General features: G+C 41.9%; 1 protein-coding gene across 2 annotated transcripts in view; it reads right to left on the reverse strand.

Moving 5' to 3' along the window:
- Positions 1-4,991: 4,991 nt before the first annotated feature.
- Positions 4,992-22,479, reverse strand: part of Csmd1 (CUB and Sushi multiple domains 1) — a 1,532,231-nt gene continuing 1,514,743 nt past the window's right edge. For both annotated transcript variants that reach the window (XM_021218735.2, XM_029532138.1), the window contains 5 exons: positions 19,626-19,787; positions 16,820-16,932; positions 15,930-16,017; positions 12,979-13,111; positions 4,992-8,333 (listed from right to left, as the gene is read on the reverse strand). In XM_021218735.2, the coding sequence (XP_021074394.1) occupies positions 8,174-8,333; positions 12,979-13,111; positions 15,930-16,017; positions 16,820-16,932; positions 19,626-19,787 (656 nt within the window). In that variant the 3' untranslated portion in view covers positions 4,992-8,173. The remainder of the gene's footprint in view (positions 8,334-12,978; positions 13,112-15,929; positions 16,018-16,819; positions 16,933-19,625; positions 19,788-22,479) is intronic.

A 22,479-nucleotide genomic window follows, 5' to 3' on the forward strand; every position in this document is an offset into this window, starting at 1 on the left:
GTTTCTCTGTATAGCCCTGGTTGTCCTGGAACGCTGGCCTCGAACTCAGAAATCCACCTGCCTCTGCCTCCCGAGTGCTGGGATTAAAGGTGGGCGCCACCACGCCCGGCTCTATCTATCTTTCATCAAGTGACCAAAACTATCTACCCCAATTTAAGAAATTGTGATGACAACCTTTTATTTTTATGATCGCTTCCTGCTGAATTGGGTAAAGGAATTGGGGGGGGAGGGGCGAGAAAATTAGAAAAATGTTAGTCTTGAGAAAGGTAGCCGTAGCATTTCCTGCCCAGTCTCTGTTGGTTGAGAGAGTTCAGCGTTTAAGCCCTGATTGGAACAGTTAGAAAGGCTGGATGAGCCGAGGTCATTTGGGACTCGCAGTCATTCCTGAGGCTGTTCTAGTAGCAAGTTTCTGAAAACAGCATCACTTGGAGGCAGGATCAATCAGTGGGGTGAAACGGTAGGTCCCAGCACCTCAGCATCCCCAACAGTGAATCTCGTTGTCATGGCTGCCTTCTTGGTCTTTCATTCTGCAATATATACACGCTACAATCAATACATAGCTCTATAAAGGCATTTGCATGGAATGTACAGGGTGTACAGATCAATTAAGGATGATTTTATGCTCTTTTGTTTGCGAAGGTGAAAGACAATTGTTTTTCTAAAGAAATTAATCTGATCATGTAATCAAACTGCAATATAAATCTTCGTTCATGCCATATGAAAGAATGGTATGTAATAACAAGTCATGAGAATTTTGTAGCCAACAAGATTTATTGGCCATGTAAGTTGAAGTTCTGAGTGGAGGCATATGTATGTCTCAGTTCGTTTCAGAGTTGTTTCAATAGCGGGTTTAGCGATATATATTACAGATGTTCAATACCAAACTCTGTCCAAGCTGACTAAATCCGTGTGGCGTCTCTTAGCTCCTCACTGGATTGCTCTGCTCAGCCTCAAACTAACTCTGGGAATCTGTTCTAATCTGGCTCCTTCTTATTCTCTGGCTCATTCTATCTTCACCTATGTCTAGCTTGTTCTCTCTGCAATCTGTCTTTGAAAAATTGTACCTGAATGAAACTGCCTCTGCTCTTCACCAGTTGAAATTCCACAAATTCCACTCTACTGCACTGCCTCTCAACTCACTGACTAGACTGAATTGACTTACTAGAACTCAAGAGATCTGAAATCGCCTGTCCCCTGAATGCTGGGATTAAAGGTATGTACTGGCATGCCTAGACCTAAGCTTTTCTTTACCTGAAACTTCAGGCTGGCATTGAATTTGGACATCTTCTGTTTCTGTCTTCTGGAATTAAAGGTGTGCTTATATTCCAGCCAGGTCAAAGACTTAGGTTTTGGGATGCGATCCCTTGCCAGAGCAGCCATGTTTCTGGATTAAAATTCCTCTACACTTGGATATAGAAGATGGACCTGGCTCAGATCAGATATCTTCAAGACTTACTGAGATAGGAATATTTCCAGTGCACTTACAAAATCCTCATAAGATGACGTTATCTACAAAAGGACACAATCTTGTAGATAAAACAAGATAATGTCATGGCCATGTTGATGTTGATACATGAAGAGTGTATCTTTGAAGATGGGGTTTTAATTTCTCAGAGATGGAAGGAAGCAGAGCTGGTTCAGAACTCTGCCAGGTTTCAAGGCTCATTATTTTAGAGTATAATATACAATATACATAGGATTAATTATACAATGTAATGAGTTGGAAGCACATAATAAAATTAACATTCAAGGCATTGAAAAAGTATTGTCCAAGGCAATAATTGGCAGAGTTTCCTTCAGGCTATATTTTAAATATATGAATAATGAAGGATTAAGTGGATGACAGATATTCAGGTAGAGATGAGTGAATATTAATGGATGATAATTTGATGATAAGATTGATAGGTGACATAGATAGATGAAAGACAGATGACTAAACATTTGTGTACACAAAAATCATACTATACAGTTTAAAGCCCATTTTCACATATTTTCTTCACAGCTGTGTGAAAGAGGGCATATTTGCAAATCACGCTAACTACCAGTGTATGCCATCCAGACCCATTGGTGCCCCCTCTGTCCCACACTTTACTTCCATTTCTCTCCCCACCTCTTCACCCACTTACATGATGACAACAATCCGGTCCCTCTGCTTCTACTAATTTTACAAAATGTAGAATCCCAATGATTTTAATCATCCTTATCACACAGAATTACGTGGACCATGTTCTGCGTCAGTTTTGTATTCACAGAATCAAATGATGGACGTATGTGAACTGGAATGTAGCCAGGTTATTCCTGGCTGTAGCACATTTCTTTACTGGATGATTCTGGCAGGAAGACTGCTGCAAATGCACACTAGAGTCTTTCACAGCCATCAGAGGGAAGATACCCCGTATTCTGTGTGCAAATCTACAGTGAAGGCTGACAGCACAGGTACTCCAAGTCTCAAAGCCAGTCACACACACGAGCTCTCAACGCCTGGACATTTGGAGCATGGTCAGAGGAAGGGGATGCTGTCTTCATTTCTTTGGTGTGGTTCTTCAGTCCAGTTACAAACCAAGCTTAGGTACACTCCTCTTATCTACATATCCTGAGCCAACAGGACACCATCCCTTGAAATAAACATAACGGGTGAAGTGATGCTGCAGACTCCATGGAGGGATAACGGGAACACAAACATCTTCTGAGAAGGATTACAAAATTGCTCTGGGTTTGTCTTCACTGGAAAGCTTCTCCGTGGATGTCGCTGTGTGCTTCAAAGAACCACAATATTTCTGGAAGTCACTGTCCTCCGTGTGTCCTATCAGGTGGCTGTATGCACAGAGGAATTGTGTTCTCTGAAAACACTTTGATTGGATGTGCTGGAGAGGATGCCTGTTACTTCTTAGCCACCATGAGCTTCTCTGTCCCTACAGGCCTAGGGCTGGGAGGCATCTGCTCTTGTGGATACAGTTGGGCCTGGGTTTGGAATGGAAAGATCACATTTAAGATCTCTTCCCGTGTTTCCACTACAGATGTTAAGTCTCTTAAAGCCCAAGTAACAAAGTCTGGGAATTTGGAGGGAAGAAAAGGACTTTGTGCAGTATAGAGCCTTGCTTGCTCTAGGATCCTAGCCGGGGAGTGGGAATGCAAGTGGTAGGTAAAATAAATTGTGAATCTGGGTGGGCTGGGTAGGTATATTAATCAGGATTCTCTAGAGTAACAGAATTTACAGAATGAATATCATCTATCATCTATCTATCTATCTATCTATCTATCTATCTATCTATCTATCTATATCTATCCATCCATCCATCTACTCTATCTATCTATCTATCTATCTATCTATCTATCTATCTATCTATCCATCTACTCTATCTACTCTATCTATCTATCTATCTATCTATCTATCTATCTATCTATCTATCTATCCATCCATCCATCCATCCATCCATCTATCTATCTATCTATCTATCTATCTATCTATCTATCTATCTATCTATCTTAGCTCTGAGAACCATGACTTTAGACAGTCTGTGGCCTCTCTGTTACAGGTATAGCCCAGGACTCTGCTTCCAATCTGAAAGTGCTTTGAAAAAGCACATAGCCATGAATACAGAGCTGCTGAGTTTCTTGGTTCAAGTTCAACAGCTGAAGACCTACCTTGTACAGAGAATCCTGCCCAGGAAGAATATTCCAGAAGTAGGAGGCATTTTATAACTCATAGGGCACTTTCAAGATGCACTTAATTTTTGTAGAAAATTAAGTTAAAGACAGAGCTCTGCCTTACCTAGTACCTGTAGAGACACCTGCAGCAGTCACTGGCAGAGCTGCTGTGCACCGACGTTGGCCATTGGATGGCCCTGGAAGGGCACATCATGAATTGTAAGAGATATGAACTCAAAAAATAAACATGTTTTCCCCTTAGGGTTCTTAATTAGTAGTTACAATCAGCTAAAGTGGGAAAAGATTTACACATAGAGTAACAGAGACATTCAGAATGAAAAATTAATTGCCAAACGAGGGGACCATGATGTTAAGAGTATGATGTTTGTGGTGAAAAATAAGAATATCATCGCTAAAGAAACTTACCTTTAACTGAGTCTGCCCATGTGTCTGTGAGCAAGGGGGCTGTCTCTGAATTCTTGCTTCTTTATCATGTCAGAATAGCAAAGACTACCTTACATTAACCACCAAGTGCTATTAATAGTTTCTACAAGCCACTCAAGTCTCATGTACAGCCAATCCCCAGTCATTGCAGCCTTGAACAATCAAGGACCCAGAGTGCCTTGGAGTGGATGAAGAGTGGCCACCTAAGCCTTTTTAATGAGGAGCTGGTGTGTGTGTGTGTGTGTGTGTGTGTGTGTGTGTTGGGGGGTACTTTTCATTATTGGTTGTTACTCATTTTGTAATAGCTTGACTCCCAGGGAAATTATTATACTCTCCTACTTACCTGGTGGATCCTTAGTGAGTCTACCAGTGAGGGCTTAGATGTGTCCTGATCTCTCAGCCCAGAAGCCAGGAAACAAGGCGCTCCCTGTGATGACACGCTGCCAGCGAGGATGGCTATTTGCTGAGCTTTCTTCTGGACTGGTACTTGATACACTTTGTAGGCATCTGTATCCTGTGACATGCCACCTCTAGGGATTGGAAAAGTTCCCCCAAAACACTTCCCAATCGAAGAAGCAAAACTCAAGACTGTGGTTCCTTCAACCCTCTCACACTTGCTTTCTTCACGGGGATGCTGGGGTTCAAGCTCAGGTCCTCATGCTCGGATAGCAAGCACATCAGCACCTGAGCCATCTCCCCAGCCTCCTGTGCTATTTACTGATGGTGCCCATGATGCCACTGGCTTGGGAAAAGATTGAGCTTTGTTCTATTATAAAGGATTATTAACAACACTTCTGTTTGGTCCTTCCCCTGCCAGAGACTTCCTTGTATATGTTAAAGCTAAAATAAATTCACACAAAAATAGAAATCTAAAATTAAATATTTAATTAGAACTCTGATTTGCTTTAAAGATAGGTGGCATTACACAGGTTATGTTACACTCTCTTTATAATTTTTTTTTGACAAAAAGATACTGTTCATTTTAACAGGCCGCCTTAATATTAATACATGTCGAATAGGATTGGAACTGAAAATCAGCTAGAGAGGGTAATGTTACATTATCGGGAAAATTACAGTTTTGTATTGTAAAAACATTTATTTTTTAACAATTTACCTACATTAATCAAAAAATTACAGCATATTTAATAATTTTACAAATTCTTCATAAAAAATATATCTCTGTACAAAAAGGTCTTCCGCACCTACGTTGTGACAGCAGCGTGTGGTGGGGACGGGAGGGTGGGGCAGCGAGAATGGATGGTTTTCCTGATCATAATGCCAGCTTTCTTTTCTCCCTTTTTTTTTTTATAATAGCTTTTGTTGTTGTTGTTATTGTTTACAAAATATTTTACAGAAGAAAAAAATTATTGCAGCTAGCCTGAAGGCAAGATGGGCAAAGACAAGCGACAGTTGAACAGCTTCAAAGCACAAAATCTGTCACTCATAGCATGTCTCCTCCCTGTGCTCTGGGCGCTTCAGGGAAGAGTCGAGACCTCACCGAGGAAGGTGTTCCTGACTGTCCTGCTAGGTCTTCAATGCCTCTGAGACCTGGTGAAACACCGCACACACACACACACATACACACACACACACACACACACACACATCCTAGGAAGGATTGAGCTAGGCTCCCAACTGAGTGTTGCTCAATATTGTATGTGTTGGTTTTGAATACCACGATGCAGTCTGGTAGCTGTAAGTCAGTTTGCACACAAAGGAAAACAACACTGTTCTAATGATGTGGCTCCTTGCATGTATGTATGCCCTGTCTGAGTCAAGTCTTTTTAATGTAACTGGCCAACAAAGAGACCAGGGATGCGGGGACAGAAACGTTAGTTTAGACTCCAAAGTCAGCATTTTGCACCTAGTCTGAGTGACTCAAACTTAGATATGTACAATATATATATATATATGTATATATATGTGTGTGTTTGTGTGTGTGTGTTTTTTTTATATACATCTAATATATATAGTAACCCTGTTCTCCCTTGCGCACTCTGGTCTGTGGACCGTCTGATGTTCTCTGCTTTGTTTTGGCTCTATGTGTGGTTAGAAGCACACTCTTGTTGACATCATCTGCATTTCCCAGGGAGCCATTGAAGAACCTCTGTGGACCCAGAGGAATCCCATGGATATATGTTGGCTTGGCTGAAGGAGCCCATGTCAAAACTCCTTCCTAGGACATGGAGTCCTGAACTATGAATCCCAGTGGATAGAGCGTTGACAGAAGTCAGGAGTCCTGACACAGCAGACAGCCCTTGCAAGAAGAGAGGGCTGGATGGAGCCCAAAGGAGCTTCTGGAATGCTCAGAATGCTGTACTTCTCAAGCTGGAAGCCTATACTCCTTCACCCACTGTCCTCTGGGATGTCCTGCTTTTAAACATCTTGTAGATAGACAGATCCACCTGTCTTAAAGCTAGGCATGAATGTAGTCACCACAGCAAACAGAATGTCAGCATGACATCCTGACACATGTATCAGTGCAAATCTGGGATGTGCAAAGAGTGGGGGTGGATTTTTACCACATGGACTGTGCATGAAACGTCAAATAATAAAATAAGCATTATATTTCCAAAAATACTTTTATCAAACAAATATAAATAAAAATAAACATGATCTTCTCTTTGAATTTCTTACAGACATTTCTCTGGCCCTGCCTTGTCTTCAGGCTGTTTATTTTATCCCTGTTGGCCATACCACCTATCTTAAATATATCATAATAGATAGACTATCAGTAAGGAATTTTAACGTTTCAAAAATCACTCTAATGATTTTTTTTTTTGCAAGAAGGCAAATAATCTATAAAACAGATCATCATGAGGGTGTGCGAGCGGCGCCTGCCCTTCCGATTCTGATTTGAACTTTGATTTCCCTTTTGATCCCTCTGAGCTTGGGTGTGGCTGTGAGATAAGACTCTCGATGCATTCTGGGAGGATGATGTTACAGAACAGAGAAAGGAAACAATCCAGAAGGGAAGACTGCACTGTGAACTGAGTTCATGAGCTACCTAAAATAAATTACTATTCACACTGTACATGGAAAACAGACATTGCTGGAGCCCCCTGTTATTGATTAGTAATGTGTAGATAATAGTTGTATGCACATGAAGGGGAGAAGTCAAGGGGAATATGTGGCTTCATTTCTATCACTGGAAGTGGGCAATGGATTTGACACATAAGTGTGGCCAACGGAAGTGATAATAATATAACTTCTTCATCATACTAGTACTATCTGCTTTTCAAAATCTGTGCTGTATCTGGGGATACTTTCCTTTACATTCCAACTTAACTGATGGTGGCATCTTTTGCTTGAGAATACAATATGAGAAAATGCTTATGTACAATGTATAGTGAATACAAACCCTGTGGAAATTGTTTAGAAATCAGACTTAGTCATTCTTAACACACTAGTGCAAAATGTTGAGCGTCAAGAATCCTGGGATGGAACAGCTCTGACTGTGAGATCCGCAAACATCCCTAGTAGTTGACGGATGCCCAATGGAGCCTGAAGATCCACAGAGCTCATGTCTCAGGCAGGGCGGAGTGAAGCGAGTGTACGTGTGTGCATTTTCCAGAAGGCGTCTTCTCCAGGAAGGCTTTTCTTTTTGTAAAGAATTCGTGTCCAGGGAATAGGGTTAAAAAGAAAAGAAAAACACAAAACACATATCAAGTTGCTACCATTTTGTCGCCGCACCTGAAGGATGTATCCATATGCTCAGAAGACTACATCCAAAGGCATCCTGGCCACACAGAGACACAAAAGTCAGAGGCATTAAGGACCACCTGTCTGTAAGACTCTGCAGTCTTCCTTGCCCTCGCCATTGTCGGTGTCTTGATGTCTGGTGGAGGCAGCAGCCAGGCTTTTATAATCCACTTTCCAGATGAAGATGTATTTGCAACCTGATCCTCAGAAGACTCGGTCATGGTTGAGAAGAAATTCCCATTGCATTATGCCAGCAGACGACGGCCAAGGCTGCTGCAGCAAGGCAAGAGTAGAAGGGGGGTGGTATATGGCACCAAAGGATTTTACTGCTTGTCCATCAGAGGTATGGCTATGAATCGGTCCTAGGGGGCACTGAGGGCTATACCACTGTACACACTGTGTTCAGAGTCGTGTCAAACCTCACAGCCTTGGCCTCTGTGGGTTTTAAGTTTGTATCATACATGGGGTTTTCAAATGAAGCTTGTCCATTACTGTTTTCATGGCCAGCATAGCCATTATATTGAACTTTTGGTCTTGTTCTGAAGAGAAAAGAGGGAACACAGTCAAATTCTAACCGCAAGGACATCGCCTCCACCCAGTCTCCATGCATTCTCAGAAGAAAATATTCATGTAAGGTTATGGGAAGGGGAGGACATAGTAACTACTTTACCATATTTTGACTCTTTAAAAGTTGCTGTTTGAGATTATAAACAGAACGTAAAGTTGGAAATTATTTTCTATATCAAATAAAATAAAATAAAATAAGATAAGATAAAATGAATCTCTCTATGCATTGAAGGTAAGGTTGGGGAACTATAAAGATATTAGAGGCAGCAGGCAGGGAGATATTTGGTCTGGAAAGCTGTCTATTACCAGTAAGTAGCAAGGACTTGGGGAAGCCACTACAGGCTTCATTGGGGTGAAATCAGTGCTCAGCCTATGTGTGTGTGTGAGGCAGCGGGTACCTCAAAGCCATTTCAATTTCTAATATGTTCATCTCCATTAGCAGAATTCACCAAATGCTGGTTACGCTTACAGTGTAATTTTTCATCCCCGGATGGGTCAAAATAAGCCACCTTATTTAGCTGGAGGAATGGGTTGGCAGTTAAGACCACTTGCTTCTGAGGATCCAGGTTTTTGTTCTCAGACCCTACATAGCAGCTCACCACTGCCTGTAACTTCAGTGCCAAAAGATTCAGCGCCCTCTGCTGGCCTCCATGGGCACTGTACACATAGGCAAACATATAAAGCACAAGGAATATATATTTTAAAGAGCCGGTTTATTGAAATGAAATGTATTATGTTTCTGTGGGTTAAGGAAACCCTCTACTCACAACCCATGCTTAAAAGAGAGATTTTAGGGTAAAACGATCTAAGTGCGGGGATAAGCAGATGACCTCATCAGTAAGGTACTTGCTTGAAAGCATGGGGACCTGAGTTCAAATCCTCACATAAAAAGCCAGAAGCAGTGGCATACATCTGGAATGGCAGCACTGAGGAGACAGAGGCAGGAAGATGTCCGAGGCTCACTGGCTCCCGGTCCTCCTAACCACACCAATGACTCCGGGTTAAGTGAGCTAATAAAGAAGAGACCCCATTATAGACCCCAGGCCTGCTCAGAGACACACACATGTATGCACACCTGGATGCACATCTGTACATACCAACTTTAGAAAATATACATTATAACACCCATAGACCCTAAAACACACCACAAAAGAAAACTATCTCAGTGTGGCAGGTTGCATCAGGACCATGGGCTCTGACTGAGAGCCTCTTCCTCTTCCTCCTCCTCCTCCTCCTCCTCCTCCTCCTTCTCTTCTTTTTCTTTTCTTTTTCTGCTTCTGCTTCTTCTGTTGACATTTTTAATTAAATGTATTCTCTCACATATTATATCCTGACTGCAGACCCCCTCCCTACCTTCCTCTCAGCCTTTTCTCTCATCTCTTTCCCCATCCAGGCCTCCTTAGTTTCCCTTCAAAATAGGGAAGACCTCCTAGGGATAGCAACCCAACATGGCATATCAAGTTGCAGTAAGACTGGGCAACTCCCCTCATATTAAGGCTGGATGAGGCAACCCAGTAGGAGGAAAAGGGTCCCCAATGCAGGTAAAGGTGTCAGAAACAGCTCCTGCTCCTTCCGTTAGGAGTCCCATAAAAACACTAAGCTACACAACAAGAACATGTACAGAGGGCCTAGGTTAGGCCCACACAGGCTCACTGATGGTTAGTCTTAGGGAGGCCCTGTGAGTCCAGATGTTTTGATTTTGTAGGTTTTTCTGTGATGTCCTTGACCCTTCTGGCTCCTACAACCCTCCTCCTTCTTCGGCAGGATCACCTCAGACCTACCTACTGTTTGGCCGTGGGTAAGGGACTCCGACCTGTGGGGACTTCGGGGTAGCCGCGAAGCGATGCCCAGCCACATCGTTAAGGAACGTCTTTGTCTGTTGGAGTTGAAATATGGAGCAGGGGACCCAAAATACTTAGTGCTCATACCAAGGACTCAATAGAAAAGTACCCAGTGAAGGGCTGGGACTCTGGCTTTCCACATCCTTTCTTTTTCAAAAGTATTCATCTTTCTTATATGGCTGGGTCTAGAGAGATAAAGGATTCTCTGGATCTGCTCATCACAATGGCTCCGGTTTCCCCAGTAAAACTGTGAGGGAAACATGGCTTCTCTATTCACCATGCAGCCCTCTAAGCGTGTATGTATTGAGGTGTGTGTGTGTGTGTGGGGGGGGATCCATCACAGTGACACCGAAGGCTCTACTCACTGGATTGATTGCTTGTGTCTAACTGGTGTCTCCATAGGGCAGCATCTCTCCACATCCCATCATGTAGTGTACCTGACCTGACAGCTGGGACTTGCTAGGGAGCTCCTGGATTTAAAGACACATGCTGTAATGTTCTGAGTTAACCTATGGCACCCTGTTGCATACTTCAGATACAACCAGAACTCATTTAACTCATGGATGAGTATAGATGCTTATATAATAATGCCATTGTCAAGGACAATTGATTCTACCCCACAGAGGTGTTAGCCTCTCTAAGAAAGCCTGGGGCCTGATTCTCTGACACACAGACAACTGTCCAGCTGGTCTCAGGTTTGAGAGAGGACCAGAGGTTCGCAACACACCCAACAGGGTCAAAAGGTAAGAAAACCTTTCTAACAGGCAAGACCAGTCCTTGCAGTGAGGACACTAAATGAATTTACAGGGATTATGAATCTCTGCTGTTGCGGTCAACACAGAAGGAACTCCATAAGAAGAAGGGTTTTAATTCCTGACTCTTTAAAAGTGCTTCCTGTCATGTGCTTTTGCAGGATACATGGCAGCTGCAACAACATCAACAGAAAGGGAGGCTAAATCTCTAGGGCCTGTTTCCTAGGGTACTCATTTTCTTCAAAGTAATTGATAACAATGCAGTAATAGGCCTGTGATGAACAGAGGAAGCTTTTTTGTAAATGTATGCTGTTTGACACAGGCACAGCCATATAAAGGACCCAAGGACTCACCACACAGTGGTGGTAAAGTCTCCCATATAAGGGTACTGTTTAGAGGGATGGCAAAGCCTTCCTTTGGTCCAAGTATGATGTTGACAGTGTGTGCTAAAAGTAGCAGCATCCTCCTCCAGAATGGCTGCAGCCTGAGACTGCTCCCTTATAGAAACCTCCAACTAAGACACACCCACCCCTCCCCCTGTGATGAATGTACTGAGGGTCTGGGTTGTTTCGTGGTTGGCACTGTTCCTGCTGTGCACAGATGACCAACCCAGCTTTTCTGTGCACATTTATCCATATTTGTTCTTTCTTTGTTCCCTAGAACCAAGGTGTGCAGAAAGTGGCTTATATCTCCAATTTATTTCCTGTGGTTGTGTTTGCAAACTTAGAACACTGATAGCCATTTTTTGGGGGGAGACATAAAACCCCAAACAAAAACAAACAAACAAACAAAAAAACATAGCTACGAACTAGGAATAGTCTTAGGACATCTAGTTTTCTTATGTGTAGGGTAGTATATATTTAAAGAAGTTTATTGCATACTTTCTAAATTATATCCTCACTTCAGTTTTATTTGTCTAATAATGACTAAATAGAAACTTGTGTGTTAAATAAGCAAAGACATGATACACTTAAGTGTTAACATCATGTCTGCAGTCATAATTGTACAATTTTTATAAAGCTTTACTACTTTAACATCTCAAATAGAATTTTGGAATGATTTGGCATATAGCAAGTTTTCCTAGATATATATTATCCACATAGAGAAAACATACAAACTGAATCCTCCAGTCAGTGTTCATTTCAGACAGGGTCTCATGTAACCCAGGCTAGAATTAAGCTCTCTTTGTAGTTGGAGATGACACTGAACACCATGGTCTATCTTTCTTCACCTCCCAGTTGCTGGGATTTCAGGCATGCAGTGGGATAGGACCCAGGGTCTTGTGCATCTTACACAAGTACTTCATCAATAGAGTCCATCCCTAGCCTGCCTACAATTCTTCTTCTTCTTCTTCTTCTTCTTCTTCTTCTTCTTCTTCTTCTTCTTCTTCTTCTTCTTCTTCTTCTTCTTCTTCTTCTTCTTCTTCTCTTTTGTAAGGTGTGTGCATGTTTATTAACACCAAAGAAATGAGCCCATTTATTCGAGTTTGATCAAAACACCTAAGTTTTGAAGTCTTCTCATTAAAAAGGATTTTCAAGGCAATAGATATCAATGTATAAGTGATGGGGAGCAGATAACTATTCAGACATACTAAGAACTTTCTATTTTGCTGAGGAAAAAAGGCTATATATATCTATATATCTATAGCTCTATAGATCTCTATAGATATATATCTTTGATTCATAGATTTGAAAGAGCCACAGCATGGAAACCTTTTTTTTTTTTTTCATTCTCTCCTGCTGGAAGAATCCAACTCTCCCATGGCTGGCTACCATTATTTAAATCCATTCCTTTAAAGCTTATTACTGGGATGTGCCCTGCTAACAAAATAGATGAAGGCAAACAGTGGAGAACAGAACAAAACAAAAATCATCAACAGAAAGCCTGGTGTGTGCACACCCATATATATGGAAGCACACCCACACTCCGTGCCAACCTGTGTGCATGTAAGTTCAAGCATGCCATTGCTCACACCAATGCAGCATGCCACGGACACAGGAAGGTGACTCACAGCTCTGCAGTACCTGTGTTTGTAGAGGTAAAATGCAAACCCTGATAGAATTAGAGCGAAGAAGGGAACGAGAATCGCAGCTGCCACTGAGCCACTGCTGGTGCCCTGGTAGTGATTTGAAGAATCTGCGTCAGAGTTGGAAGGATCTGGAAGACAAAAGGAATTTGAGGCTACTGTACACAGCTTAGGCAGAAGAGTGTCTATAATATTGTCTTAGAGATGAACACAAAAATCAGAGTTTCCATCCCACGGTGAGGCAACCCAGTATCCTTTCCTGAAGATCGCTCATCAAACTTTGTCTCCGTGGATTTTTCCTTTCATGAGCATGGTATCCAAATGGGAGCTTCTAGAGTTTTCATTTAGCCTCATGGCTCACAAGTCATCTCTAGTGTATCAACCATCAGTATTTTTATCGTTTTCCCAATGTTGCCTGATACTGCATTGTATCAATGTATGTACCACATTTCTCTGACTCCTCAGTTGATGGACTTTTGAAGTTTCCTCTTGAGCAGTAATAATACATGCCTAAAGCCTCTGGGACACATGTGTAAGAACATGCTTCCAGTTTTCTTGGGGACAAGCAGGAGCACAATTCCCTGTCTCTGTCACTCTATGTCTAATTTGGATGAGCTGCACGTTGCTTTCACAGAAGTTGTATTCCTGAGCATCCCTACTAGCAGAATCTGAATGCCAATATCTCTGCCTCTTTGGTAAAACTTTTAATTTTCTATCCTAGCTATAATAGTACCTACAAAGTTGTGTCTAGGTACAGCTTTGGTTTACATTTCCCCAATGACTGATCTTGTCTGGGATGCTTTATCTCAATTATCACCTTGATGACATCTACAATGACCTGTCAGATAAACCTCTGGGGAATTATCCTGACTATGATATTGAGGGAGGAAGAGCCACTCCCCATGGGTGGTACCATTCCATGGCTCAGATATAGGACTGTGTTGGTAGAAAAGGGGAGCTGCGCATGCATTCACTACTCTCTGTTCTGATTCTGAATGAGATGTGACCAGTTTTCTCACACTCCTGCTTTACCCAGCCATGATGAACTGTGACTTGAACTATGAGCCAGAAAGCCTTTCTCCCTTAAGCTGCCTCTGTCAGAACATTTTATCCCAGTAACAGGAAAAGAAACTAACACAATATCCAACATTGTTTGTGTCCTTGTTGTCTGTTTGTATATAATCTGGGAAACTTGTACTCAACCCCTTTTGTGTAATGTTGGCTTGGTCATTGGCTTCTGTGATATGGAGCACTGGGGTCTTTTATGTATTCCAGATACAAACAAATGCTCAAATTTATCATGTTTATGGATTTCTTCTCCTTTTGTATGTATTGGAGGATCACATTTTTTTCCGGTCAAAACCAATTCATGCTAAGTTTCTTGTAGATGTTTACACATTAATGTTATCTTTCGGATTAACTTGACTTCAGTATCCCTTCAACCATAATTACTTTTATCTGGTTTATCTATTGACTTGAGACATTTAGGAGATTGTTATTTTCATCTATATATAAAAAAGTGTTTCATCCAACATTCCTGAATGAATTATGGCCACCGGGGCATCATTAAAACATTGGCATTTCTAATTAGCTGAAAGGGAGACTCACTTGGGATCCAAATTATTTTCTAAAGTAAATTTTTTTTCTTTTTGCTCTTTCTGACAGTATGGTTATCATCTCAGGAGAATAAAGATTTCTTGTTAACACAATCGATTATTTTGTTCTGTTACAAAGCGTGGGGGTAATGTGGAGACGATGTGCTCTATTCAATGATAGCTCTTGGGTAAACCTATGACATCGCTATGGTCTCTGAAACAGCACAGAGGGTGGTAAACCAAAAGCAGGGAGGGCAGAGGAGGGCTCAATTTCTTTGAGGTTTTTTTATAATGTACTATATATGCAGTGACATGAGAACAGTGTTCATCTATAGGAATGCAATCCATGTCACCATGTCCTCCACTGTGTGGATTTAGAACTTGACTGATTCATGATTCAGGGAATCAGATTTATGTTTATGCAGTAACCTGAACTCTTTTTTTTTTAACTAGTCTAGCACAATCTGGATTCGATGACTACCATACCCTGGTGTGGTCAGAATACAGTATATATATCAGCTGCCTTTTGTTATATGGCTTGGATTTGTGCCCTTCGTGTTTGTACCTAGACTATAGCCATGGCTAGTCTTAGTCTAATGTATTTATTCTATTCCCGCCATCCCTGAATAATATAACCCTATTTGAAAGATCGTCTCAGCCCTCAGACACTGCTGAAACTGATTTGATGAGGAGACCTAATTCAGGATGGTGGGAAGAGAATATTTTATAATGGCTTGCCCGTACTGATTATTTTTGGCAGTAGCCTATAGGTAGGTGACCTCTTTCTTCATTATTCATGAGTATCTGGGGAGCAGTCTTATGGATGTGCCATCAGTGCCAGCCACCTCAGTGCCCTCTCCCATACCGGCTTCCTCTGTATGAGTCTCAGGATCAAAATCTGCATGGCAGCACTCTTCGCCACAAAAGTCAATGCCATGTTGACAGCATGCAAGCGACGTAAATCCATCTATGCTCTTCAGGAAGAACATAGGGTGCTCATCTCATTTCACAAATGTCTCTACCATCTTGTTGGTAGACACGGATAGTGGCCTCCGTGGGAGCAGAACTCAGAGCACATAACGCCAGCAGTGTTTCTAATCTAACCCAGTGAGTCATTCTAAAATTGGGTAGGTAGGGGTGGATCAGGGAGGGGTTGGCAGAGAAGGGGTGAATGTTATACACTGTATGAAATTCTCAAAGAATTAATAAAAGTACGACTTTAAACCCCCTGCTGATATCTCTATTCACAGTTTTTTTCATCTCTTTATGGTTTCTTTTCAGCATGATTATTATAAACCCAGTTGCCTTACACAAGTAAACAACAAATAAAAACAAAAAAAATAGGTAAGTTTACCTTGTCTTTCCAGCTTGAACTTCCCAAAATCTTTTCCATGTATATCACCCTGAAAGGAGAATCCTCCCCTCTCAAGTCCTGAGGACACCTGGTATGCAGGGAAAGGGGGCAAGGCAGAAGGAGGTGGAGGGGGAGGAGGGGGAGGAGGAGGAGGAGGGGGAGGAAGAGGAGAGATAACTCAGTTACCCAAAGATAACTGTTAACACTCAGATTTAGATATTGATGGTGATGCCCAAGTTGGAATTTTTCTCATCTCCTTCTCGTGACATAAGTAAACTGAAAATCAGTACAGAGTTAAAGGTTAAGCAACATAGGCGGCGTCAAGATGCCAGCTGGATCCCTAAATGGTCATCCATTCTCCAGGGTCACATGGCAATGACCTTCGTAAATGGCGACCATCGTCCTCTGTGGATTCACTTTGATGAGCTCCATCCCAGAGAACATCACGTGGGGCTGTGAAACCTAGTCAGCGATGTGGGCCACAACAGATGGCTAACTCACAGAGAAAGGCACCGAATGGAAAGAGCCGGCTTCCTCTGTTCATTGACATGGAATCCGGAGCCTTCAGAGCATTTTCTACGTGGTCTCTGAATATTCACAGTCTGACAGTGAGGGTTGTGGATTAGTAGAGCCTAACCTAGACTGAAGGACCTATTTGTCTTCAGCAGCAAGAATCCCTTAACTCTGGGCCAACTTATTTCTTATCTCAGAGATTTGGTAGTTGTCTCTATCAAATGATGTGGTACAGTGACCATGCTTCAGGGGTACCTTCTGAGATCCCAAGGGATGGACAGTGTTTCCCCTACCCATAATTTTCAGTGGATCATGAATTCCTCTGCCCAGATCTTAAAGTGGGAGGACCGTTTGAAAATCTTCACGAAAGTACTTACATAACCATCGAGTCCCCAGTTGTCATTTTCAAACTTGCTTACAAAAATATCTGCTGGGCCTTTGATATGGAAGGCTTTCAGAAGCAGGTGGGCCTCTTCCTTCTTGTAGACCCCTGAAAAAGTGTTATAGTTGTCAGTCCTATACTGAGGAAGTCAGAGTCAATGAATTGGCTATTAATCCATCTAATAAGGAGCAGGCATACTTAGGTATCATGACCCAGGCAACAGAACATTTCAATACAAGCTTTACTTTGAAGATTGAGCCTTAGTATCTTTACCACTATGGGGTTAAGGGAAGCATTTCCTACTCTTTCTCAAAAAAGACTCCTTCTCAAGCAGATATAACCCATTCCACCAGACTCAACACCACTACCCAATAAAAACATATATGAACTCAAACCTGCAGATGCAAAGAACCATCATTTTCTTCCACACTGTATTTGCTTCTGAAGACAGTGTGGCGTGTAGAGAAAACAGGCCCAAACCCTAATTCAACACTCAGCTTCTTCTAGAAATGGCTTGTCCTGTTCATAGGAAAGCATCATGGTGGGAGGATGTTGAGGGTTGTACACAGAGACAGGCAGAGGGTACCGAGCATCTGTACCTGTGAGCTATACCTGCACAGAGATAGCTGTGGCGCTGCCCAGAGTCATGCTACTGAAAATACCTTGTACTCTCCATTAGAGCCTCACCAAAGGAGGAATATACAAGCCCCAGTCACTAACCAAACAGTGCTGAATCTGTCACATCCCACAGGCAGAGACGATACAGGTCTAGGAGGCATGATTCATAAAGTGGCACAGTAAATGGATGAATTCACTCTCAGTTCACCAGAGAAGCAAATCTTAGCATCCTGGGAGTGAGGTCCATTTGCAGACACTCAAGCAAGAGGGACCCTCTGCCAGTAGACAAGAGACTACCTAAGCTAAGACCTGGGCAGTGCCTTTCCTACCATATGCAATGCTGTGATTTTTTTTTTTTCATGCAAGAACTTTGAACTTGGACCCAAGTTCTATAAGCTGCAGAGCGAGATAATAAATCTATCTTCATGACATTTCTTATGGTTAAAAAAAGCAACAAGAATGGAAAATGTCATATATCCAGCAAGTTCTCCATGGATATTGTTTCCTGCCTGCCTCTGGCCATTCCCCTTTAGATGCCCCACAGTGGGAAGCCTGGGTGTCCCTGGATTTAAACACCCCCCCAGGTCCAGACCATTGAATTCCCAACACTAGTCTGTGGAGATAAAGGGTTTATATGCCATTGGGTTATATTCTCCCTTCTATGCTTCTCTCTCTCTCTCCCCTATCCCTCTGCTCCTCGTCCTCCTCGTCCTCCTCGTCCTCCTCCCCTGCCCCCTTTCTCTCTCTCTCTCTCTCTCTCTCTCTCTCTCTCTCTCTCTTTCTCTCTCTCTCTGTGTGTGTGTGTGTGTGTGTGCAGAATAGCTCACATGTCCATATATAAATGTAGGCTAGAAGATGTTGTATCCTTCAACTTAATGCTGAGACAGAGTCTCTCATTGAACCTAGAACCCACCAATTTACCTAGTGTGACTGCTATCTGGAAAGACCCTGTATCCTCCTTCTCGTGTCTTCTGGTGCTGGGGTTAAGACATATGCCACCACGCAGAGACCTTTTTTCATGAGTGCTAGGGAACTGAAATCATGTCCTTATGCTGGGCAGTTAAAACTTTACCCATACTGGAAAACTTCATTGAAGTAAAAATATATCAAATTTCCAATTCTATGAGGAGTAAGACTGAGGAATTTAAGTATTTAAAAGTTCCGTATGGGCTGCGTGTAGCAATGGACTCACAGCAGAAGGGAGCCAGGGGCCTGGTCTACAGAGTCAGGGATAGAGAGGGACCCTGTCTCAGGAAAAAAACAAAACAAACAAACAGATTCCAAACTCATTAGTTTCTTTTATTAATGATGTATTTTTAGAAGTCAATATAAATAATTTGCTCACTAAGATTGGTTGGACATTTCTACTCATTGCATTGAAATCATTCAAAACAAATTTAAGCTTTAGGAAGCTGACCAGAGACAAAATATTTCTTTATAAGAAGTGGGTAGCAAACATTATTCTGAAATGTAGGCATGGTGGCTCATATCCATAGTTCCAGCACGGAGTAAGAAGTTCCCTGCAAGTTTGAGGCTAGCCTGGTCTATGTTATGATTTCTGGGTTATCCATGGCAACATACTAGATCCTCCCCCACACAAAACCATCACCAGATGTACATATGATGGTGCTTTCCTTACTGGGTAGCCTATTGCTCACCAGGTCACTTGTGAAAGTCACACACTTGACTGACTGTGTGACCGAGTCTCTCTTTATTTACCTTTCTTGCTCTCTCCTTTTATCTTGAAAGGGTATATGATAAAGTTCTTATACCCCAGTACCCGTGTAAAAATTAAAAAATGATACTACTGTCTGCAGGTGTTTGAAGTAGGTCTGACACTTAAACTAGAGTCTGCTGTGCCATTCAGGCCTTCTATTAACCTTTGGGGGATACAACTCATAAGGGACATGTCAGTTAAGAAACAAGACACCCCAAAAACTTAATCCAGAGCCATGAATTCTAGATATAAATGGGGGATTGTTAATCTAATATGTCATACACGTAATTTTGAGGGAAGAAAAAATAGGGGGGGGGGTGTCCCAGTTCTCTATTAGCTCAATAATCCTTAGGAAGAAAAACTAACAGGAAGAGACCATGGACCCTGAGAATTCCAATAATGTTTAATGTAGGTAAATCCCATATCACCTTAATTAGAAAATGTGCTATGAGGTCCTCTCACCTACCTGTCAGCTCCAGCTGCACCTGTGAGGCAGCAGTGAAGGTCGCATTGACCTTGCTGCTGGTTGCATTGAACCAGTCCACAGTGAGAGTCGCAGGCTGTCTCTTTCCTAAATATTCATAATATCCTTTCCACACCGAGTTGATGAAAAATACATCAGAAGGAACTGTTGGTGGAAATAGGGAAAGATCAGCATCATGACAGGCACGGACATGCAATCTAGACAATATTTTTAAATGCAAGAAGACCCAAGTCTGCCCAAGGAGGAAGCACAACTAAAGACTGTGAAAAGCCTAGGGTGACCTTGAGCACTGTACTCTGAGTGTGCACAGTACACCAGACGAACAGTGAAACCAGGGCTGTGGCAGGCGGGGAGGCTCACACTGCTCCTTGGGAAGTTATTAAGAAGCCTGGGTGTGCTGGGTTTGATGGGCATGCCAGACACAGACAGTTAGTTCAGTGAACTGGTTCTCCCAGTGGTGCATTAGTATTAGCCAGTAAGAGATGTTCTCACCTGACTCCTGACTACTTCTGCTAAATCACTTTCCTGCAGAGTTACTCTGACAGCCATGGAAAATCTGGGGGAAATGACACTAGGAGCCCCACTCCTGACAAATTGACACTTTCCAGTATTTGATGGCTCCTGCCTTGAGAAGGGGCATACAGCCGTAGCTTCTACTCCAAGCTAATTTCTATGGGAAAAAATAATCTACTGTTCATTTGAAAGGCAGCGTGACAATCTCAGCTGGGACCTTTGTATATATTGCTTAAATACAGACACAAAAGGGACAGCGAGTCAGGGAGTCTTTTTTAATATAAAATTCCTCTACTACAGGAATATGCATAAAGGTAATTGGGATATTTTCTTAGGTTTCAAAGTTTATTACACATATTAAATTTGATTTTTACACGTCCCTGGTAACATTCATTTATAAATTCCTGCCCTCCTGATGATATTAATATAAAACTGAGGAGTATAACACCTTGTAAATTTCCAACCATGTTAGCATCAAGTCTCTTGGTGCTTTCGACCTCACAATGTGTCTCTATAATTTAATTAGACAAAGTCAACTGTAGGAAGCATGGGTCTCCACGATATTAGAGTTGTTGGGGAGAAATATTTATTTCTCTGTGGACATACCACCTTTAGCAAATCTAATGATGTAACAAACGATGATGTCATCACAGGCACACACACGCCTATGTGACAGACGGCGGTGACGTCACAGGCACTCAGACACCTAAGTGATGGGTGTTGGTGATGTTGTAGACACACAGATGCCTATTGATGAATGATAGTGATGTCATAGGCACACGGGCACACTGACACCTATGTCATGGATGATAGTGTTGTCACAGGCACACAATGCCTATGTCCATGCTTCCCCTTTTGCTCTCACTGAACATCTTCCTATCTCACTAGACTAGCCAAGCCTACGGAAACCAGACTAGCAAATTAATCGTCATGGAACAATCCAATCTGATAGCTGCCTGTGGCTTGGGTACACCCAACTTACTGACAAAGAAAAGAATGGCATAAAGTTAAATTAGTAAAAATCTGATGTGTATCAGTACAAGTATTTAAGATACTAGTCAATAACCAATATTAAACATTTCTATTTATAAATGGCCTTAACAAAATCCATCACTTAAACCAAACCCCACAAAGTATCTTACTTTATATTACTTAAATTGTCTCTACAGTAACCAGTTATCCCTTAGAATCTTCATGTTGTATATGGTCGAACTATTGCCCCAAGCCACCACTGTGGATTCATTACTTTGACAGGACAACCTGGCTGTGTAGAATTAAGAAGAACCTAGGGCTTGGATGATATCTCAATTTCTGAGTTGAACTATGACCATTAATCCTGAAGGAGATGCCTTCATCTGAGCTCCTTCTCATCCCACTCTCTCACTGCTGGCCATGTTCAAGAATAAGTCAAGGATTAGGTTGCTAAGCTGTAATATTATTATACCCTGGTCAGAACCTGGTTTAATTAGCATTTCCCTATAGAGAGAAGGGTAAAAGGCCCATTGGTGTTAATGACTATGCCCATAAAGGTGCTTGTAGCTATTTCAACATCTATCACATGAAGTTGGCAAATAGAACTCAGGGTGAAAGTCTACAATGACAAAAGCATATTATGTTTAGTTTTCCAGAGGTAAATGTTGCCTTGCTGAGTGTTGGCTTTGTCATTGATATATAAGTTATACTTCAGATAACTCAAGAGATCAAAGGATCTTTTTATTTCTCCCGTGTAGAGCAGGGAGAGTCCCCTATTCGCAGTGGTAGGTATTTTCCTCAACTGAGATGTAAAGGAGGAGGTAGCATTTTTGAACTCTCAGTCTTGCACACAGCCTTCCAGGTAGATTCTGAAATCAAGTTTTTGATCCAAGAAACTAGGGCTAAATCTGAGTAAGCAAAACACTAGTCAAGTCATTTTGTATATTTACAAAGTTTTACTAGTTCTGGTTAGCAGCAAAATCAAACACGACTTAAAACAAAACGTGGGGATATATTTTGTTCATTCAAAGCACATCTAAATTTCTAATACAGATCTTGTATGCAGATGGTTTCCAACTGTGATACGTTGCCCTGGAAACAGCATGGTATCCACTGGATTCTACACATGATTCATTTAGCAAGGGGCCATATAGGATGGCAGGCTATAACTTTCATTCTGGAAGACAGAGGGTACCTGAATTATGGAGATACTGGAAAAAATAGGGCACCACATTTGAACTGCTCAAATAACAACCTTCAAGCTGTCAAATGCTTTCTGTGTGCTAACTCCCTCAAGGAGGGGAATTGCAACCCTATTTATAAGGCTCTCCATCATACCACATGTGGGATC

Source organism: Mus pahari, chromosome 19 (genome assembly GCF_900095145.1).
Source record: "Mus pahari chromosome 19, PAHARI_EIJ_v1.1, whole genome shotgun sequence".
Classification (NCBI taxonomy): Eukaryota; Metazoa; Chordata; class Mammalia; order Rodentia; family Muridae; genus Mus; species Mus pahari.